At 44.5% G+C, this 20,629-nt stretch overlaps 2 protein-coding genes across 10 annotated transcripts in view; both read left to right on the forward strand.

Moving 5' to 3' along the window:
• The window catches only part of LOC118096195 (WASH complex subunit 2A), a 42,942-nt gene extending 35,656 nt beyond the window's left edge, over positions 1-7,286 (forward strand). For 3 of the 5 annotated variants that reach the window (XM_035137649.2, XM_035137646.2, XM_060275126.1), the window contains 7 exons: positions 664-765; positions 1,508-1,609; positions 2,670-2,732; positions 3,120-3,311; positions 3,425-4,033; positions 5,478-5,652; positions 6,497-7,286. In XM_035137649.2, the coding sequence (XP_034993540.1) occupies positions 664-765; positions 1,508-1,609; positions 2,670-2,732; positions 3,120-3,311; positions 3,425-4,033; positions 5,478-5,652; positions 6,497-6,636 (1,383 nt within the window). In that variant the 3' untranslated portion in view covers positions 6,637-7,286. The remainder of the gene's footprint in view (positions 1-663; positions 766-1,507; positions 1,610-2,669; positions 2,733-3,119; positions 3,312-3,424; positions 4,034-5,477; positions 5,653-6,496) is intronic. The other 2 variants (XM_035137645.2, XM_035137648.2) reach the window with 2 other exon arrangements.
• A 926-nt stretch (positions 7,287-8,212) lies between these two features.
• ZFAND4 (zinc finger AN1-type containing 4) overlaps positions 8,213-20,629 on the forward strand; it is a 28,200-nt gene continuing 15,783 nt past the window's right edge. Inside the window, exons 1-5 of one of the 5 annotated variants that reach the window (XM_035138060.2) lie at positions 8,213-8,681; positions 12,238-12,549; positions 15,229-15,304; positions 15,398-15,465; positions 20,164-20,350. In XM_035138060.2, the coding sequence (XP_034993951.2) occupies positions 12,366-12,549; positions 15,229-15,304; positions 15,398-15,465; positions 20,164-20,350 (515 nt within the window). In that variant the 5' untranslated portion in view covers positions 8,213-8,681; positions 12,238-12,365. The other 4 variants (XM_060275128.1, XM_035138062.2, XM_035138061.2 and 1 more) reach the window with 4 other exon arrangements.

Raw genomic sequence — 20,629 nt, forward strand, 5'->3', positions numbered from 1 at the left:
TTCTCTGAATAGGATAGAAACTGGTATAACCTTTAAGGAAGGACTTTGTGCAGTTTACCAAGGCAGCCGTGCATATGCATGTAATTAAAAAATTAACAGCAGTTGAAATCTTAAGCGAATTCAGTGTCTTTTTGTGGAAGACTCTTGCATCATAGAAGCCCTCCAACCATTTAGTGGGGAGCCTCCAAGCTGGTTTAAATGGCCTTTAAGATTCTTCCTGGGCCACATTCCTTTCTTGTGCTTTTGCCTGTCTACGTTATGTGTCTGACCAGTGATAATGGCTCTTGCTTACATATGGTTGGGGAATGGAAAGGAGTGTGTTGAGAAGGGGAAGAGTACAGAAACTTGAGATTTCTGCATTGCTGGAATGTAGGCTCTACTGTGCAGAGCTAAGACTCTCATCAGCTGCTTTGCCCTCTTTTGCCTCTGGCCCTGCCCACCTCTGGAATGTGGCCCCCAGAAAGCTCCCTGGGAGGGAAAGCTGCCCTTGGGCCCTAAATATACCCTATCCATGGTTTAAAGGGGATATAGTCAGAAAGTGACTCTTTGTGGGGAAAGGTGAAAAAATGTCTAGAACCACAAACAAATCTGCCTCTACTGTTTTGTAAAGGTATTTATTTTTTTACTTTTAAGAAACTGATTTATTTCTATTATTAATTTCAGGTTCCAAAGCCCAGGGTAAAACTGCCATCTGAAGGAGGGCTGTTTGGAGCTGATGATGGTGGTGATGATGGTCTATTCAGCCCTTCTAAAGCAAAGCCCTTGGTACTTGCCATTTTGCCCTGAGAATTTGAGGAGCAGTAACACTCAGAGCAGAGAAGATGCCCGTTGCCTTGCATATTAATCAAATGGAATGTTACAACTTTAAAAAACTGTGTTCTGCAGCCACATAAATTAAGCAAATTGGGCAGATGCACTGTTCATGCAAGTAGTGTTGTTGCTCAGTGTTGTAGGATTTAGATTTTTGACTCGCTTTTTGCGGAAAGAAGATTTGGGACTAGAGCTAGACCAATTTTTTCAGCTCAGCTCTTTTTGAACAAGGAAATTCTCCTGAAAATAGGGAAGAGATAAGACAAATTCCTCGTACTTGCAGTTAGTGGGACTTGGCCATACTGTACTTTTTAGGACAAAGCAGCCCAAGAGTCGTCTTCTTGTTACTGTTTTTTTAACCCTCACCAGCCAATCTTTGCAGCCAACAACTCTCCACAGCAGCTTTTCCGAGTTCCACATTTGTGCTAGATATGGCACAGGAAAAGGAATATCCCAGATTCCTCACATTTTCTGTGTTGTTGTTTTCTGCTTTTGAATGTTGCCTAATCAGAACAGGTTGCAACACAGGAGGGGAGAATTAACCATCCCCCATGCACTGCAGACCCAATGCAAATTGCCTCTCCCCACCCCCCACCTTAGTGTTAATTTTTAAGATGGGAAAATATATACAAGTGTGCAGAATTTAGGGTATTCCTCTTCTTGTTCACTTACACTTCTTTATTTTACTTTTTGGAAGGTAGCAGAGAAGAAAACAGTAATCTCTTTGGAAGAGGATAGTGAAGTTCCAGAAAGTAATAAAAACGCCAGACAAGAAGAATCAAACTTAAAGGCCACTGAGGTTTGTAAATTCCAATTTTAGAGAGCTTCAAGAGCTTCTTGTTCCTAAATGCAGTTCCTGAACTACCCCCATTTTCTATCTAGCAAACACATAAGACATTCAAATATCTACATAGATATTCTCATTGCAATATACATAGATATTCTCATTGCAATATACATAGATACAGGGGCGTAGGAAGATAGGGGCGGTGGGGGCGGGGCACCCTGGGCAGCGTGATCCTAGGGGTGCTATCGCGGCTGCCCGCCCCCAAATCGCCCGCCCCACCCCTAAATCGCACGCCCCTGTGCGCAGTGCACCCTGCCCCCAAATCGCACGTCCCGCCCCCAAAACGCACGCCACGCCGCTGGGGGCAGCACGCCTGCTCTCTGCCCCCGGTGGCAGAGCATGAAGCTCCGCCCCTGCATAGATATTCTCATTGCTCCTTTAACATTTTCTCCTGGCATCCTGCCCTTTCTCCACCCTTCTTCCCCTAATCACTAAGGCAAGGGTGGGGAACAGGATTTTGCTGGAGGGCTGGTTCCTTAGTTCCTGCACTCCCAGCAGGCTATGTTGGCAGCTGAGCGGGCCTTCCGACCTCCCAAATCACATGGTGCCACAGTGTTAGGTCACTTACATCTCCTTTCCAGCTCGGCTTGAAGCCACGCTGTGCTGCAAAGGAAGATCCAAGCAAATCAAAGTGGGGCTTTAAGTTCCCAGTTGGGGTTACATTTCATGGCAAATTTAGAAGACAGTGAATCTGAGACCACCTGTTAAGGAACAGACAAGAGCACATTTTCAAGATTGTTCCTTTTCAACCATGTCTTTTCCTGTCTCACATCTGATGCCTTATGGGCTTCGGGGAAATGGCATTGTGGGCTAAATGCAGGCCTCCCCCTACAGAATGTAATGAGGCCCATAGGCTGCAGGCCACCCTGCGTTGTTGCAGTAAGGGCTCAGGCGGCCGGGGGGGGGATGCTTTCTGGGCTATCATACTGCTTCTGAGATTCTCCTGTAAAATACTGAGTGCATTACTTTTATTCACTTGGATTAATGTATATCTAATGTAATTTTTATACAGAAATCCACTGGTCTTGGTGCAAGTAAACATAGAGAGTCCTCATCTAGGATTGGAAAATTACAAGTAATTTATTTTACTGCCATTTTAGCTTTCAGTGTACTTTTCCTGCTAATTGTGGTTCTTCCACAATAAATTTCTTTTTTCTCCCCCACTTCCGGCTTCAGTCCTTTCTTGTGGATGCAACATCTGCTTTCTGTAAATGCATGCTTCACAGGGTGTGTATTTTTTCCTTTTGGGAAAGACGTGTCTATGGACAGGACTAAAATTCCAAAACTTGAGGGGGAAAGGGTGAGAGGGCATGTCCTTCTGTGCGCATGCACTATTCTTGCTTTTCCTGATCTTCGTCAAATGTAGAAATACTCTTGGTGGTTTTATTTTTCTTGGATTTCACATTTATATTTTCCTTATCCACTGCTCCCATTAACAATAGCCTCTCCATCCCTTTCTAAGGCAAGTTTGGATATTAACCCAGCCGTTTTGCTGCCCAGCGCGAAGCCACCTTCATTGCATCCAAAGACTGCGATTCATGAACCTCATGGCGTGCAGCATGTTGAAAGAGCCTCTGCTCTAGGAAATAATAAGGAGATGGGAGTCAGCTTTGATGATCCCATGCAAGCAGACACACTGCAAAATGCCAACAAGGTATAACTTTGTAATAAATTCATGCAGCAGCCTCCCTGATGCTATTTGGAATGTAAGTTTACTTGTCTCTCATTTTGTGTCCTGTTGTCACCTTGGCTTCATTGTGATTGCAGGGCAGAATCAAGGTGACTGGGAAACGAAGGCCACCTACCAGAAGTGCCAGGCGATTGGCCGCTCAAGGGGATAACACAAATGACATGAATGTTGCTAAGGACCCGTCCCCGCCTCTCTTAAAAGAAAGCTCTGTGCCACCAGCCACATTGCATCCTTCCAATGCAAAACTGCATAGGAAGGAAAACACTGAAGAATCTCAATCACCTCTACCAACCAACAGCAGTGAGCAGCTGCACGAGGCAGCTGGTAGCCCTGGCTCAAAATCAGCAGCCCAGCCTAATGTGCATGATCTCTTTGAGTCAAATGATATTTTTGCAGACAGCATAGTGTCTAAAGTGACTACGAGACCAAAGGCAACGGTGGAAACGGAGAGCCTCATGGGCCAGGTCCCTAAAGGTGGGGAAGGATTGCCTGTTCCATTGGCATTGGATGGTGCAAATAGTGAAGGCCTCTTCCAGGCTGAAATGCCCTCAAAGAAACCCGACCCGACTCCTTTCTTGGAGGATGAAGATGATCTCTTCGCCACTAGTAAAAAAACTGTGAAGAGGAAAGATCCAAAACCCATTCCTCAGTTAGTCCAGGATCCTTCCGTCCCTGATATTTTTGAGGTAATATAGAAACATAGAATTTTAGAGTTGGAAGAGACCTGCCAGTATGTGAATGTTGGAATCGTGTTCCTTCAGGCCTGGATACGGCTTCTTTTGTGCTCTGCTACTTTTGCTTAGCACAGGGACGGGGAATGTGCATCTTCCAGATGTTGAGCTCCATTTCCCCGTCATCCCTGACCATTGGCCTTGTTGGCCGGGGCTGATGGGAGTTGGAGTCAGACAGCATAGGGAAGACCACAGCCTCCCTGCTCCTGGCTCAGCAACTCTGTAAGTATGGGCAATAGTGAGGAAACAGCCCACTGCATGAATTCCTCCAAAGATTAGATAGCACAAGGGTGTGATGTCATATCGTAGAATGGGGAGGTGGTTGTACAGTTGTGATTTGGAAATGTTGATTAACTCTGGAAGGATGTAGGAAACATAGGCATGTTTAACTTCTTCCTTGCCAGTCTCCTCCTTTTACCTGGTCTCTGTGGGTTTTCTTTCCTGGGCCAGCCTTTGAAACACAATGATACTTTCGCAAATCCTGAGTACAATTCACCCAGGTCATTTCCATTTCTCCCCTCCGCTGGATGATCTCAGTGAAGAGGCAGTTGCTTTAATTATCTATCAAGCGTTTACGTAGATTTTGTTGTGATGTGTGGTGTGTTTTCAAATTCTTACACATTCGGCAGAAGTTCTTAATGGGCTGCTTTATGTATTACTGGAGTAGCAGGGAAGAGAATTTAACTTGGCTAGATTCTATGTTGTACCACTGACATCTGTGTCAGTTATCTCATACAGAGGTAGCCTGAAAACCCCCACTTCTTTATTTTTGAAATTATTTTTCAAATATAACAAAAAGAAACATTGCCAACTCACATCACACTTGTTTTTTTTATAAAAAAAAACCTTGCTTTGTAGCATATAAAGAAGTAACTTGCTCATGTCAATAGAAATGTGTTGATGCCAGATAAAGATAGGTACATTTTGCAAATCTCACTGCAAAGGAGATATGCATACATGCCTCTTTGCCCAATTTTTTTTGGGGGGCGAGCCTCAGTTGATGAGGCCAGTTGCCAGTTATTGCGTGCTGTACTGTGAACATTTAAGGATTTTTTTAAAATAAAAAAATCTGATGTTTTGTGTCTTTATACTGCATTTTTTGCAATTTTTGAAATGAATTGTTGGGTATGTGTTGTTGTGTTGTGATCTGCCCTAGGATCATTAACCAAGGAGGGGTGGGATAGAAATTTGATAAACCATGATTGCCTATAGCAGGGGACCCCAACCTTATCGGGTCCCAAGGCACCTTTGGAAATTGAAGAACACTTCATTTCACAAAAGAAAAACTGGTGATAGTCATTGCCTCCCACCCCAAACCAGGCAGAATGAGAGCAGTGGGGTGGGGAAATGGGGCTACAGAAACTTGCCCTATACTGAAATTTCTCTTCTTTTATTCAAGGATGATATATTTGCATCAGAAGCTCTTAAGCCGCCTGTCAAAGCAAAATCAAAAGAGCTGGAAGTGAACCTGTTTGATGATGACGTTGACATCTTTGCTGATCTTGCAGTGAAACCAAAAGAAAGGAGTGCCAAAAAGAAGATGGAATCTAAATCTATATTCGATGAGGAGATAGGTAAGGAGTTAATGTGAGCAAATATGTCTGTAATGTGGTTACAAGTGCCAAGCAGTGGTTTTCACAGTGGTTATCATCTCTGAATGGGCAGTTTGCATTGAAAGGATATCCCCCCCATTGAAATAAAATACCCTCTGCTTGTCTGTAGCTATCCCAGTAATTATCAGTCCTCATCCCAGATGATGCTATATTTGCATTTTGAAAAGCCTGCGTAATGTGAAAGTGTGTTTTTTGTTAATACACGGCAGAGGGGTGCTGTGTTTTCAAATGTTCTGCTACTTCCAACAAAGTTTTAGTGTTAACAGTGTTTACAGAATAGACTAAAATGTGAAACATCCAGAGTATCTCAGTACTGTACTTGGCTCAAATGCTTTTGGCACAGTCAACAGCTCCTGTATCTGTCATTACTGACCCACTAAATTTCATGAGCAGCAGGTTCAGTGTCGCTTCCCAGGCAGTAGCAACTAACCTTGTATTGTATCCTGTTAAATTCACACCAGTCACAAAAACTATTATTTGGCTTTCACAACTCCATTTGAAGGCAATAATTTCCTTCTCATTCTCTAGAGATTTGGGGATATCCATAGTTAGAATGGCAAGGGGGGGAAATCCAGCAAATTTGTACATACTTGATATTTTCTTGTTGTTTTATATAGCTGGAAGCCAGCAATATCAAGTTGGCAAAACTTTAGAAGTTATTGGCAATATAAACCAGCTTCATCACACTTGCACACAGACAACATTCTCAGCCAAATGTAGCTTTTTTTTTTACCATTGGCAGTAATTGTGTTTCCATTTCCCATTTTATGTCTCTGTCTCTCTGTGTCTCTCTCTCTCTCTTTAGATGATATCTTCTCACCTAGTAGTCAATCCAGGACAACCATCAAGAAGGCCCAGTCCTTTCAGGCAGCTTCAGGAACTAAATCCGAAATCAGAGCATCAAATACATTTGAAGACCCGCTCAACGTATTTGAAGGTCAATGAACATGTAGCCACTGACTCTTCTGTAACACTCTTATCCTGCCCAGTACTAATTCCCTTGCTTTCCAATTGAACTCCTGGTATGATGGAACTGTTCAGGCTCGCATCTAAATATTTTTCCTTCCATGGCATCAAAAGAAACATAGTGTTCCAAAAATAATTTCAGTACCCTGTAGCATTTCTGTTCCAGTTCAGTAGCTTATTCATTGACTTGCTAATGTAATCTTTTGTACAGAGTATAGATTTTATTAATCAGAACTGTCAAAATAAATCTGATATTGATAAATACAATTTGTAAAACCACTTTTTGTGTATGGGGTGTTATGGGAGAGGGGTACGACTTCTTGTGGGGGACACATGCTCCTTCTAGAGTAGTTTGTGCACCTTGGGTCCCCACCCTGCACTCAGCTCTCGCCTGTGGCTCCTAGAACCTGCCAGTATGCGGCTTCGAATGGCTGGCTAAACTTGATGGGGGTAGCCAGTGGGTCTCAAACCCTCAGAGTCAGTCCAACAGTCAAGGTGGTTTCTGCACGTGCTGCAGAGAGAAAGGAGGGGCAGATGGGACTTGTCAACCTGGGAAGGTAGCCCATCTGTGAGAAGGGCTATCTTTGGGAAGAGTAAAGGCTAAGGAGTAAACCCTGCACAAATCCAGAGTGGAGTCCCTAAGACGGCTGGATGGTGTCTCATACGCCTCCTTCCAGCAACTCCCGCAGCCAAGCTGGTGCTAAAGGTATTGCTCTGCTTTCTTTTGGATCACATCAGCGAGGCTGAGAGGCATGTCATCTGGCCAGTCCAGGACCCCCTTCTTTCTTCTTCTTCTTTGGCGATCACTCGTATCCGAGTAAGATTGTCTTGCATAAACACGGTTTTAACAATGAGTCCGTAAGTGACTGTGGAGGCCAATTCTGGATCCACATGTCCTTCCACAGTGGGGACATTGGTTTCCAGGCGGGAGTTGATCACGGTGTGGATTTGCCAAGCATGCCTTCCTCTTAGCACGTTTCTCCCTTGCGCCCTGAGATTGTCTTCAAAGCCCATGACACCTTTGGTAAAGGCTGTTCTCCAACTGGAGCGCTCGCAGGCCAGTACACAGTGTGTCTGGGCAGCAGTTCATCCCCAAAGGTGCACTCCATTGTCTCTCCAGAAAGACGGTGGCAAACAGTTTATTTCCTGTCTCTCAATGGTCTTAAGCAGGCATAGGCAACCTTCAGCCCTCCAGATGTTTTGGACTACAATTCCCATCATCCCAGACCACTGGTCCTGTTAGGGTTCATGGGAGTTGTAGGCCAAAACATCTGGAGGGCCGCAGGTTGCCTATGCCTGTTCTCAAGACTCCCCAGGGTGGAAGCAAACTTGAGAGCTTATCTTTTTAGAGTTGCTTTTGTGATAGGCTAACCCATTGTCCTACTTCTGACCGCATGTCTCCCTCCAAGTTACTGAAATGCCAGACGCCAGTAGTCCATCTTTTAACTAGGGTTCGGCTACCACGGGCCAGGCTCTCTGCCGAAACTACATTTCCCGGCAGCTCTTGCGGCTGTGCCGCCGGGCCTTGCGGAAGTGCCGAGGGCGCGTTGCTAGCGGCAACGGGGGTCCCAACATCCGGGGTCCCTCCCACGCTCCGTTAACGACCAACAGCGCCCCGGCCTCGGCTGAGGGTCCCGCCTCCGCTCTTTCCCAGCCGCGGGAGCGCCAGGCGATTGGGCGGCGGCGCTCGGGAGGGCGGAGACCTCTGGGTGGCTTGGCCTGGAGCCCGCCTGTCCTCGTCACAAAGGCACGGTGGGCGAACGAGGGAGGAGGTGGCAACGTCCGCGTTGTGAGGGGGGCGGCGGGAGTGAGTGAGTGCGGCAAACGGCAGCGGAGGGGGCGGCCGCTGGCTCTCCCTCCGCTCCTTCCTCCCAGCCTAGTTCCCGTGATGGTCGCGTGTTCGGCGGCGGCGGCGGCACCGGTGGTCCTGTGAGGCGGCGCTTGGCCCCGCCCCGTCCAGCGACCGAAGGGGACGCGCGAGGGGCGGGGGGAGAGCGGGAGAGGCGGAGGCGACCGGCAGGCAGGTGAGGAGGATGAGGCGGCCGTTGCGCGCTTTCCCTTCCCCTCCTCCCGCCACTCCTCCTCCCTCCTTCGCCGGATGCGTGCGTTTATTGGGATCGCGAGGGACGCCTTCCAAAAGAGTGTTGTTTTGAGAATTAGCATTCTTAGCATTACAGTATTCATTATACCGTATATGGGTTTCTTATATATTTATTTGCATCCCACTTTTTTATCCTGGCAGGGACTCAAGGAAGTCTAATTAGAGAGAGAAAGAGAGTAGTTTTATAGATTTATATAGATATAGATATAGATAGTTTTAGATAGACAGATGATAGATAGATAACTATATATAGTTATAGTTTTATATAGATATATACTTACAGATAGTTATATAACTATATAATAATAAATTTCCTTCCAGTAGCACCTTAGAGACCAACTAAGTTTGTCATTGGGGTGCATGCACATGAAAGCTCATACCAATGACAAACTTTGTTGTTTACAAAATAAAAAAAAATCCTTCAGTAGCACCTTAAAGACCAACTAAGTTTTTATTTTGGTATGAGCTTTCGTGTGCATGCACACTTCTTCAGATACACTGAAACAGAAGCCACCAGACCCTTATGTATATTTAGAGAGTTGGGGGTGGGGGTGATGGGAGATTTTTGTTGTTTAGTTGTGTCTGACTCTTCGTGACCCCATGGACCAGAGCACGCCAGGCACTCCTGTCTTCTACTGCCTCCCGCAGTTTGGTCAAACTCATGTTCGTAGCTTCGGTAGTTGGTCTCTAAGGTGCTACTGGAAGGAAATTGTTTATTTTGTTTCGACTATGGCACACCAACACTGCTACCTACCTGTAAATATAATTATATAATTATATAACTATATATATATAATTATAGTTCCTATCTATATGCTTCACCTCAGTGTTTAGTTCCTGCCCCTTTCCCTTGCAAAGAGTACATAAAGTGTATCCTCTTGTGGCCGCCCTTTGAATTTTTTTTTGCAAGGGTTCCTGCAGCCAAGTATCACGAGCCTCATATGGCAAAGGTTGAAAGACAAGTGTTCACGTTTCCTTCTTGATGCCAACGCAGTGAATGGAATTTTATGCATATTGAATCCGCAACTTGCACACGTTGAACTCGTGTGCATTCAGCTTTATGTGCATGGCAAAAAAAAGTCAAAAGGGGGTGGGGTTCTGGTGAAAATGACTTAGTCCAACCACGCCTGCCATTGAACCCAGTGGGTTTTGTCTATACACAATTTTGGCTTTAGGCACGCTCCCTAGAATGTAATGTAAGTTGTGGACTTAGTGTATATGGTTATTTTCCCAAAGTTTACCTCCTGCCCCATTTTTATTCATACATCCCTTTTATTCATATCATTGAGATTGTTAATAGAAAACAAACAAAAAATGATTCCCCCCTCCCAAGTTTATTTCTTATTTCCTTTTATTCATATTATTGAGATTGTTAATAGATAAAAGCAAACCTTTAATAAATTACTCATGCTATACAGGCTTCATGTTTCAGCCGCAGGGTGCTGCAGGCAATTGTCACTTTGGCACACTGCACTAACTTTGGCACACTGCATTAACTGGAAGTTAGTCCAGAGGCTACCAGTCGGAACCGGAAGCTCAAAGCCGCTCCTTGAAGTGCCAGGTTTATAATGGGAGACCTGTTCCTCCTCAGGCATCCAGAGTGAGCAGTTTTCAACCTCTTAGACTTCACAGCACTCGGTCTTAAGGCTGCTTTGCTGAAAGGCATTTAATGCGCATAGTCAGGTAGGCAGTGGTGAAGCTGTGGGTTTTGATTCTTTCTGTGTGCAACTGCTTCACAAGTATTTCAGTTTCAAAGCCCCATTTCCCACACAGTGTTTGTTGGATTTCATAAATCTGGGTTGAATTGTGCTAGTGAAGAAAAATATTCATGGTTGTTTCCACTGCTCAGCCCAGGTACTCTAGCCACGTCCTCACTGAAACGTTTTGATCAACTTAGGCTGAGATTCCATGCATGTTTACTTAGTGGTAAGCCATGTTGAATGCAATTGCTCATACTTCTGAATAAACGTGCATGGAATTGGGATGTTAGAGATTGTACAGCAATCTCTTGTGTGAACTTCTAGAAACCCTTACAGTGACAGACTGATTAAACTAGGCATGTCTAACAGGTAGATCGTGGGGGGGGGGTGTCTCAGGTAGATCGCGGTATGAATTTTAGTGATCACCTTTGGCCAACCATCCCCTAAAAAAAGCTCAACAACTCCTGGCAATGACAATGGGTAGATCACAGCCGGTCTTTTTAGACTGTGAGTAGATCGCAGTCTCTTGGGAGTTGGATGTGCCTGAACTAAACAATCTGCGCAGCCTAGAGCACACAGCTGGCAGTTAAATAGCTGCTTCCATTTGGGAAAGCAGGAGGTACGCTTAAGTTATCGTACCTATTTGGTTACTGTTCATAATTTGGCCCAAAATCAGATGTGAAGCAAGGAAAGTGAACTTTCCAAGTGCCTAGCTAGTGTGCTTGCCTTCATGGCTTGCTAAACATCTGTCCAAGTTATCAAGTATGCTGCTTTATGTGTTGCTAAATGTAGAACAGTTTTGAAAATAATAAATAACCCAGTAATAAAAATTTCTACCTTTCAAATTTAAAGCTAAACTGGGTGAGGGTAGGTGGTGGGTCTCAAACCCTCAGTGAGTTAGGGACTTCCCCTGCATGTGGAGACAGATTCTGTGAACCAACAGTGGATCCAATGGTCAATGTGTTTTTGAGGGAAGTGAGGGGTCGACGGGGTTCATCAACCTGGGAAGGTAGCCTATCTACCAGAAGGAAAACTGATCCTAAACCTCCGCTGCCTTGAGGGATATCTTCAGGAGAAGAAAAGGCTAAGGAGTAAACCCTACACTAATCCAGAGTGGAGTCCTGAAGACGATTGGATGGCGTCTTGTACGCCTCCTCCTGGCAACTCCGGCAGCCAAGCTGTTGCCAAACGTATTGCTCTGCTTTCTTTTGGACCACATCGTCAAGACCAAGAGGAGTGTCTTGTCATTTGGGCAGCCCAGGACCCCCATACACACTGTCCAGGCTTGCACACCATGGAAGGTCACATAGGTGCTGCAAACACTGGGTTGACTTCATCCCCAGAGGCATACTGCATTGTCTCTCAGGGCAGACGGATGCATCGCCCTGAGTTAACTCATTTAAGGGCCTTGACCAGTATGTGTGATTTTGCAGATATTCTACCTCCTTAACTTCTTGCAAGTGAGTGGTTTTGTGCTGCATGTGTGAATAGAAAAGAATTAGGTTATGATACAACAGTGCTTAATATTGATTTATTAGCTTGTTTAAATATTGCTGAGAAAATTACTCCCGAGTCAAATAGCAGCCCAGGCAAGCAAATGTTTTGATGTTTTGATGGGTGATAGTGTAAGCACAGCCCATAAACAGTTCCTTCTTTTGACCTGTTGTCAGGTTATTTTGTGTCACAACTCACACAAGAAGTTCAGAGACTTTTGTTTGTTTGTTTAAAAAATGTTGTTTTCCTCAAATACCATGTTTACTGACTCTGCGTCTGTCTTAGGTGCTAACTTTGAAACATGAACAGCATCCCGCATGTCCCGTGTTCAGAGCTGACTTGGCTTGTCGTGGAGCTCAGTGTCCAGCGCTTCCCAACTGACTTCCCCACAAGGCATTTCTAAAGTACCTAGAATGGCCAACAAGAAAGAACCTCCTTTCTACAATGATAATAACATGGGACCATGCCATTACAAGTTTGCTTTCTATGAGACTATGGAGCTCTTCATTGAAACTCTAACAGGAACATGCTTTGAGCTGCTGGTATCTCCTTTTGAAACAGTTATTTCTGTGAAAACTAAAATCCAGAGACTGGAAGGTTCGTGTCCTTTTAAGTTATAAAAATCTAGAGAGGTTTTTAACTTGGCTCTTGAAAAGCTGGTTGTTTTATAGAAAACATGCCATTGTGATCTGTAATGCAGTGGCGATCAGTGTGAAGAGCTAGCTAGCAGTGTGAAATACCTGGAAGGTGGAGCAAGCTTGTTTTCTCCTGCCACAGAAAGGAGATTCTGACTAAACGTCAGGAAGAACTTTTGGATGGTAAGAGCTGTTTGACCATAGAAGCACTCTCCTTTCATGGAAGTTTTAAGCAGAGGTTGGGTGGCCATCTGTCATGGATGCTTTAGTTGAGATTCCTGCATTACAGGGGGTTGGACTAGATTTCCCTCGGGATCCCAGCTCTACAATTCTAGGATCTTCCATGTGACAGCCCTTTGGATATTTGAAGAGGGCTATCATATCTCCTTTCAGGCTCCTCTTTTCCAGGCTCAGCCATTCCTCATAAGGATTGGTTTCCAGACCCTTTATTATATTGGTTGCCCTTTCCTGCACCGGTTCCAGCTTATCAATATCCTTAAATTGTGGTGTCCGGAACGGGACACAGGATTGCAGGTTGGGTCTGACCAAGGCAGAATAGATTGGTATTATTACCTCCCTTGATCTGGACACTGCGTTTCTGCTGATGCAGCCTAGAATAGCATTAGCCTTTTCTGCTGCTGCATCACACTGTTCACTCACGTTAAGCTTGTGGTCTACTAAGACCCCGTGACCCTTTCCACGTGTACAACTGGTAAGCCCGGTGTCTCCCATCCTATATTTCTGCAGCTGGTTCTTCCTGCCTAAGTGTGGAACTTGGCATTTGTCCCTTTTGAAATTCGTTTTGTTAGTTTGGGCCCAGTTCTCCAATCAGTTAAGGTCATCTTGAATCCCAGTTCTCCTGTGGCAGTAGCTACCCCTCCCAGTTTGGTGACACCTGCAAATTTGATGAGCATCGATTCAACAGCATCCATTGAATTGTACTGGTATTTCATTGTTTACATGTTAAGAATTCTCATAGAGGTACCTATATCATTGAGATATTTAAAAAGACAGTGAATTAGCTAATTTAAATGATAGCTGATATGTTTTGGTAATAACTTATCTTAAAAATACACTTTTCTGTATGGGTATCTATCAACTGTTCATGCTAGAAGTATCTTCAGAGAGTTTCTTCATCATTAGAGCTTGCTTTCACAAGAACCCAAGTACTCACTGGTAGTAGTTTTTTTAACATATAAGTGCTCAGAAGTTTCAGCTAGTGCAAAATTCAGTACCCCAGCATTGTACACAGCAAGCCAAGATTTGTTGCTCTGGTTTTCTAGGATCAGTCTCTTTAACCACCATGAGTGCTCCCAGACAACATAAAAAAAATTCTTATCAGTTAACTTGATATTGATCTCTTTACATTGTTATGCGATATTCAATACTACATTGATACAGTCAACAACCTCTGCCCCAAAGGAAATAAGAACAGAACCTTCTCAAACCATATGGGTTAAATTTGCCTGGTCTCTGTTGCAACAACAGTAAATAGTAATGATGGTCATACAGCTTTTGGAGAGGAGTCCAGTGATCTCAAATGGGGGCGTGGCATAACACATAATGGCTGTGGTGTGGGACATGGCATAACGCAACATGGCTCTCCTGGAGAGAATAGCATAACCCCAAATTAAGAAAATACAGTCCAGTCATTTCCTTCTCTCGTGAACTCTACCTGCATAAGATTGCCTTAGAGAGCATAGGTCGGCAACGTCCGGCCCATGGGCCGGATGCGGCCCATGAAGGCCATTTATCTGGCCCACGGGCTGCCTATGAACTGAGCTGCCCGCTCGGCAAGTCCCCTGCATGCTGCGCTAAACCGTGGCAGCGCGGCGCGGGGACTCGCCAAGCAGCACTGGAAATCGCGGCTGCGCAGCCGCAGAAGCTGCAGACGTGTGCAGAAGCCATTTCCGGCATTCCGGACATGGGCATTGCGGCACCGGAAATCACTTCTGCATACCCGTGGACATGCGCAGAAGCCATTTCTGGTGTTCCAGACATGGGCAGCACGGCACCGGAAATCGCTTCTGCGCATGTGTGGCCCATGTCTGGCCCACGGACGAGAGTCTGTGCGAATGCTCCAGCCCATGGCCGGAAAACGTTGCCAACGCCTGCCTTAGAGAATGGCATGTCATATGAGATCAAACAGCTAGGAATTGGTGGTGGAGCCTTTTCAGTGGTGGCACTAACCTCTGGAATGCCATCCTGTGGGTTCCTGCTTTGTATGTAGAGTTAAATTGATTTGCAATAATTTCAAGATAGATGAAAGGCACACTTTGCACAGCGTGTTGCTTGTAAGTTTCTTGTTGCATCTGGCTACTTACTTTTGGAAGCATGCACTTTTCAAGTAAAGTAGCTACAGTGGTATCTCGGTTTACAAACTTAATCCGTTCCGGAAGTCCATTCTTAAACCAAAACCGTTCTTAAACTGAGGCACGCTTTCCCTAATGAGGCCTCTTGCCACCGGTGCCCTTCCACCATTCAGATTCTGTTCTTAGATCGAGGTAAAGTTCTCGAACCAGTACACTGTCCGGTTTTGCGGAGTTTGTAAACCAAGTCGTTCTTAAACCGGACTGTTCTTAAACTTTACAAGCTTTACAAGGTCAGTAAGCCAATTAAAATTTATCAATGTCATTTTAAGGTATCCCCGTATCTCAGCAACACTTAATCTGGAACAATGTAGAGCTAGAGGACGACTATTGCTTGAATGATTACAAGTGAGTATTTAAATGCAATTACAGATGTTTCTATTTTAAATACTATTTCTGTTGTGGGGAAAAGGCTACAAAACATTTTTTATTGGTTTACAGCATTTCAGAGGGCTGCACTTTGAAGTTGATATTGGCAATGCGAGGTGGACCTATTAATACTAGAAGAGGTAGGTGCCTATTAAATTGTCTCTGAAGTATTTTTTTGCAAAGTCAGTGCAATCCACCTAAAAGTTAAACTTACTATGATCCCACTGACAGGTGAGAGGGAGTAAAGCACATGCTCATGCTTCAGTATTGAAGTGAATGAGAGCTTCTTTCCTTTCTGTGCTTCTGTTCAGTAATAAAGCAATCACACCCTAGTGACATACGAGTTAAAGCACTGTGGTAATTGATTCTACATACTTCTGCCTTGTTATACATAACACTAGTAACTTGGCAATAGGCTCCCAGTTCTGGTAAAAGGCCCAACCTATATATCTCGCCCCAAGAGTTATTGAAGTATTCTCTCTTCACCACTAAAGTATCATTGTGTAGTTTGGGCGGAAATTTTTGCGTGCCGTTTGCATCTTCCTTTAGGTGTCGTAGCACAAGCCTTGGTGTACCTAAAAGAGGATAATTGTTGGGTAGCCACAGCCTTCTCTTTGAGGAACGAAAAGAGGAACCCAAAAAGTATATTCATTTCTTTGACTTGTTAGATTCAAATGTAGACCTAAATTTGATAATTATATTAAAAGCTAATTGCTTTCCAAAAAAAAAGGAAAAATAACCTTAACGTAACATAGCTGTAATTTTCTTTTTACAAGTTCTTTAAAGAAAAGTGGGAGAAACTACACTGACGTGCCTTTGCGTCCTCTCTGCCATTGTAATGTCTGCAATAAAATAGTAGGTGTGGAGGCAGGCAAAGTGGCCAGCTACTACACTTCCATGCAAGGGAAGATGCAACATTTTTATTTCCAAAATCAGTGAAATGAAGAAACAAACGTGAGACGTGTGTTCTTAGTGCTCGCTCAAATGTTACTGCATTTGCTCTGTAGCTACTCTTGGTAACTTGCATCAAGAGAAACCAATAAATATTGTATGAAGCTGAGTGGTATGAACCAAGTGCTGAAAGAGAGGTGGTTTACTTTATTATTAAGTGGGTCAAACATTCGATCCCTTGTATTTACAGAAATGTCTAGCGTTGTATACAAAATTTGAATTGAGAATGAGTGTTCAGAGCACTCAGTGAACTACTGCAGATAGTTTCAGCAATTTGACCAACACAGAAGTCCTAATGCTGAAGGGTAAATGTCAAATGTGTTCTGCAGTTCTCCCCCCCCCTCCCCTTTTCAATATGCTGGGCACACACAGAGATGATTGGTTTCTATGGGCATATCACCTGACAGTGGGATGCATGTTCTAACTATGGGGCACCCTTGGTTCCCACATTGGAAGCCCTTAGCATTATTATTTGCAAAATATCATTATCGCAAAAGAGCAGAAGACACAACTCTGGTTTCATCATCCTTTTTAGCAGTGCTTACAGCAAATCACTGTATAACCATCCATAGTGACTGAATCTGTAGCCCAAAGTCAAAGACAGGCATTCAGTGATGCTGCCTGTGAGAGCACAGATAACTGCATGGATGTTAAAACCCCCCGATTATCATTAGAGTGACAATTCCATCATTAGAGATTACTCAAATTGACTCTCCCAGGAAATCTATCAACCCTCACTCTGTAGTGCACTGTCAGAGTCCTCATGCCTAGAAGTGTGTTTTTAAAACTTGCAGGGTTTGCACAAGATAAACCCACTTTAGAGTGTCTCTTGGTAGGCCAGCCTCCCCCAACCTGGTACTTTGCAGATGTTTTGCATTGCAACACGCATCAGCCGTAGCCAGCATGGTCAGGGATGATGGGAGTTTATTCCACCAACATCTGGGAGCACCAGTCTAGGGAAAACTCTGAAATATTGAGAAATGCCTTTCCGTCCTGTTCCCCCCCCCCAGCAAAAAATAATAATTTCAAAAGAGGAAGCCTGCTTGTATCAATCCAGTTCTGCTGCATCCATAATTAAATCATAGTGAAAGCATGTTTTGCTAGCTACTGGTGCTATATTAATAAAAACTTGTGGTGCCATTGATGTGACAGGACAGCAGAATGGGGGCACAAAAGGGGAGTGTGTCTCCTTTCCCTTGTATTACAGCTTTTCCTGTATTACCATATGCACTAGGGCTGTGCATTCACTTTGGAAAATGTGCCAGATACATTTGTCCAGATACTGGGGGGAAAGACCTCATCTGGGCCTTCTATAACTAGAAACTGTTGTGGGTGGATGGGTGCGGTATAGTTTTGTGAGCAACATACAAAGGAGGAAAAACTCATTGGTTCTGACGCTTTCATCTGAGAGGTTATATGAATAGTGCAGTAAAGGCTATTTTATGAAGGGGGTTCCTTAATCTTGAGAAAACGTAATTAACTTTGGAAAGCACAGATGAAGCCACTAAACTCTAAATGTTTGTATTAAAGGTTCTAAAACCAAGATTAGTTTCAGAAGATAGCTTGTGGGGTGGGATTCTGCTAGATTCCTTCTTATTCCCCACACTCTTAAACACGAACGGGCTGGATGAGGACCAATAAACTAAAACTGAATCCTGATAAGACAGAGGCACTATGAGCAGGTAGTTCCTAGGACTTTGGTGTTTTATCTTGCTTTGTTTGGCATTACACTCCTCCTGAAAGAGTTGGTTCACAGTTTGGGGGCACTCCTTGATCCAGCATTGTCAGTTTGGAGCCCACGTGACCTCAGGTTCCTTTTATCAACCTTGGGCTTGCAACCTTTGCCAGACAGAGTTTAGTCTTGCAAGTCCTCAAAATTGCAAGGTTTGTATGAGAAAAATCTTTTATTTATGGATGTGTGAAATCTTAGGAAGACTTGCATGGAAAATCCATGTACTAGGATGAAAATTGTTTGCTGTCATTACCAACAGCAAAAAGGGCTGATTGGCATCTGTATAAATACTTCTCTGGAAAGGGCAAAAGCAATTCTAATGCATCAGTAGGGATGGCCTCCCATAGCTACTACAGGTTTGACAGCCTTGGAAGTTGCCAAAACCTGGGACCGCCACCTGGACACCGAGCGTCACAGTACCCTTAAAGGCTTTCGCTTGTGCCTTGGGTTGCCTGTGGGCATTGGGTTGGTAAAAAAAGGTAAAGGTAAAGGACCCCTGACAGTTAAATCCAGTCGCGAACGACTCGGGGGTTGCGGCGCTCATCTCGCTTTACTGGCCAAAGGAGTCAACGTTTGTTCGCAGGCAGTTTTTCCGGGTCATGTGGCTAGCATGACTAAGCTGCTTCTGGTGAAACCAGAGCAGTGCACGGAAACACCGTCGGAGCGGGAAGGTAAACGGTGTGCACTGGTGTGCTTTCAAACTGCTAGGTTGGCAGGAGCTGGGACCGAGCAACGGGAGCTCATCCCGTCACGGGGATTTGAACCGCTGACCTTCTGATCGGCAAGCCCTAGGCTCAGTGGTTTAACCACAGCGCCACCTGGGTCTCTGAGCTTAGAGTCTCTCTTTGCAGCCCGTGAGAATTGAGCCTTTTGCTATCTATATTGCCCAATTCCACCGTATGAAGAGGTGTGCCTTCTGATTCTAGGGTAATGCTCTACTGTAACCTTTGCCAGGTGTTTTGGATTACGATTCCCATCAGGGTTAGGAAGAAAATTGTGGAGAAGGACCCTGACCGTAAATTTAGAATTTGGCATATTCGGAGTGAATATGGGCTTTTTAAACCTTTTGCCGGGTTGGGAAGGAAGCGGCAGGCACAATACCAGCTCCATTTTACCTGTATTCAAAGTTTGGCAGCTTGGTGTCAAAACTTTCATGGCAGCAAATAGTGGTACTAGAGGCAGCAGAAGTAGTTGCTGGAGCTGGAAAGGTTTGCCCCATTGCATTCCGATTTACAAGGATTCTTTTTTGTGGGGTGGGGGGAGACGGCAGAGAAGGCTTCCCCACCCCCTTGCCTCATTGCTTGCTTGTTGCCTGCCAGTCGTGAGCTAGCACTTGCATCACCCCAGAAAGAGAGAGGAAGAAAGAAGGGAGGGGTGTGTGGTCTGGAAGAGGGAGAGCTATCTGTGAGGTGTGTGCATGGAAGAGAGGGGTCTGTGCATGACTGTGGTCTGTGTATGTGCAATGTGGGGCAGAGAGAGATGCATGTTGGGGGGGGGGCGGTATTTGTGTGGGGCGTGTGGGTGAGAGAGCTCTATATTGTGTGATCTCCATAATCAAGACCAGCAGGATATACCCGACTTCCCATGGTAAGCACGAGGTAGTCTTGAGCAGCAATACAGTACTCCTGATTTTGTGTCACATCATGCCCCTCATGGTGGTGTTCTGTTATGCCATGTTCCCCTGTGGCAGCCATGTTACGACCAGCAGCCACAGCTGTTTCTCAAAGTCTGAAATGTGGCCACTGGCCCCAAAAGATGGACAAACTCTGGCCCACACAATGACCTGTGTCAGCTCTAGAGATCTGTCTACAAGTGCAGCCCGGCCTTTTTGTCAACGATTTTGCTGGTAAGGGTAAAGGGGCTCTCTTTTTTTCTGAGCTGCTGTAAAGTTTGCTGAAGCATTACAAGGTCTAGACAGTTATTGATTTTATTTATTAAATTTCTATTTGAAAGCAGTTCTTTCTTGACAGTAACTTGATCATAGTTAGGTTAATTATTTATTTGAGGAAGTTATGTGGACAATCACTTAATATCGCCTATTACAGACACTTTTGGATAGCTTCAGGAGATAAATCTTTTCAGTATGTTTCCTAGGTGATATGTGTGCATCCTTGCTTTCAGGCAATAAAATATTTCTGGTTGTTTTTCCTCTTAGTTCCTGTGGGAGACCCAATTAGGGAAATAACAGAATACATGGATCCCAGCCGTGATGATATTTGGGAGAAGGTTCCATCCAGCAAACAGGTTACCTTCTTAGTATACCGCGAAGGAGATCAATTGAATTTTTTCCGTATTATAGACAAGGGAGATGGGACTTTAACACCATTGTCTGAATCGTTAAGGTATACTGGGTTTTATTTCTTTTCAGAAAAGTTACAAAATGTCCAACATAGAAACTTGCCTTACAGATTTGGCAGGAATAATCTTGCAGGACCCCATTCTGAAGAAGCACTTCTACTTTTTGCTAGGGCTGGTGAGGCAGATTGGAGTCTGACAGGCCCATAGGTTTGAGGGGGAAGGAAAAGGCATAGAATTCTAAAATTATGGAACAATGGATCCTGAAAATGTGGTGTTGAAAGACCTTGGGGGCATGCAACCAGAGAACAGTGACTGAAAATGTT

Source organism: Zootoca vivipara, chromosome 5 (genome assembly GCF_963506605.1).
Source record: "Zootoca vivipara chromosome 5, rZooViv1.1, whole genome shotgun sequence".
Taxonomy (NCBI): Eukaryota; Metazoa; Chordata; class Lepidosauria; order Squamata; family Lacertidae; genus Zootoca; species Zootoca vivipara.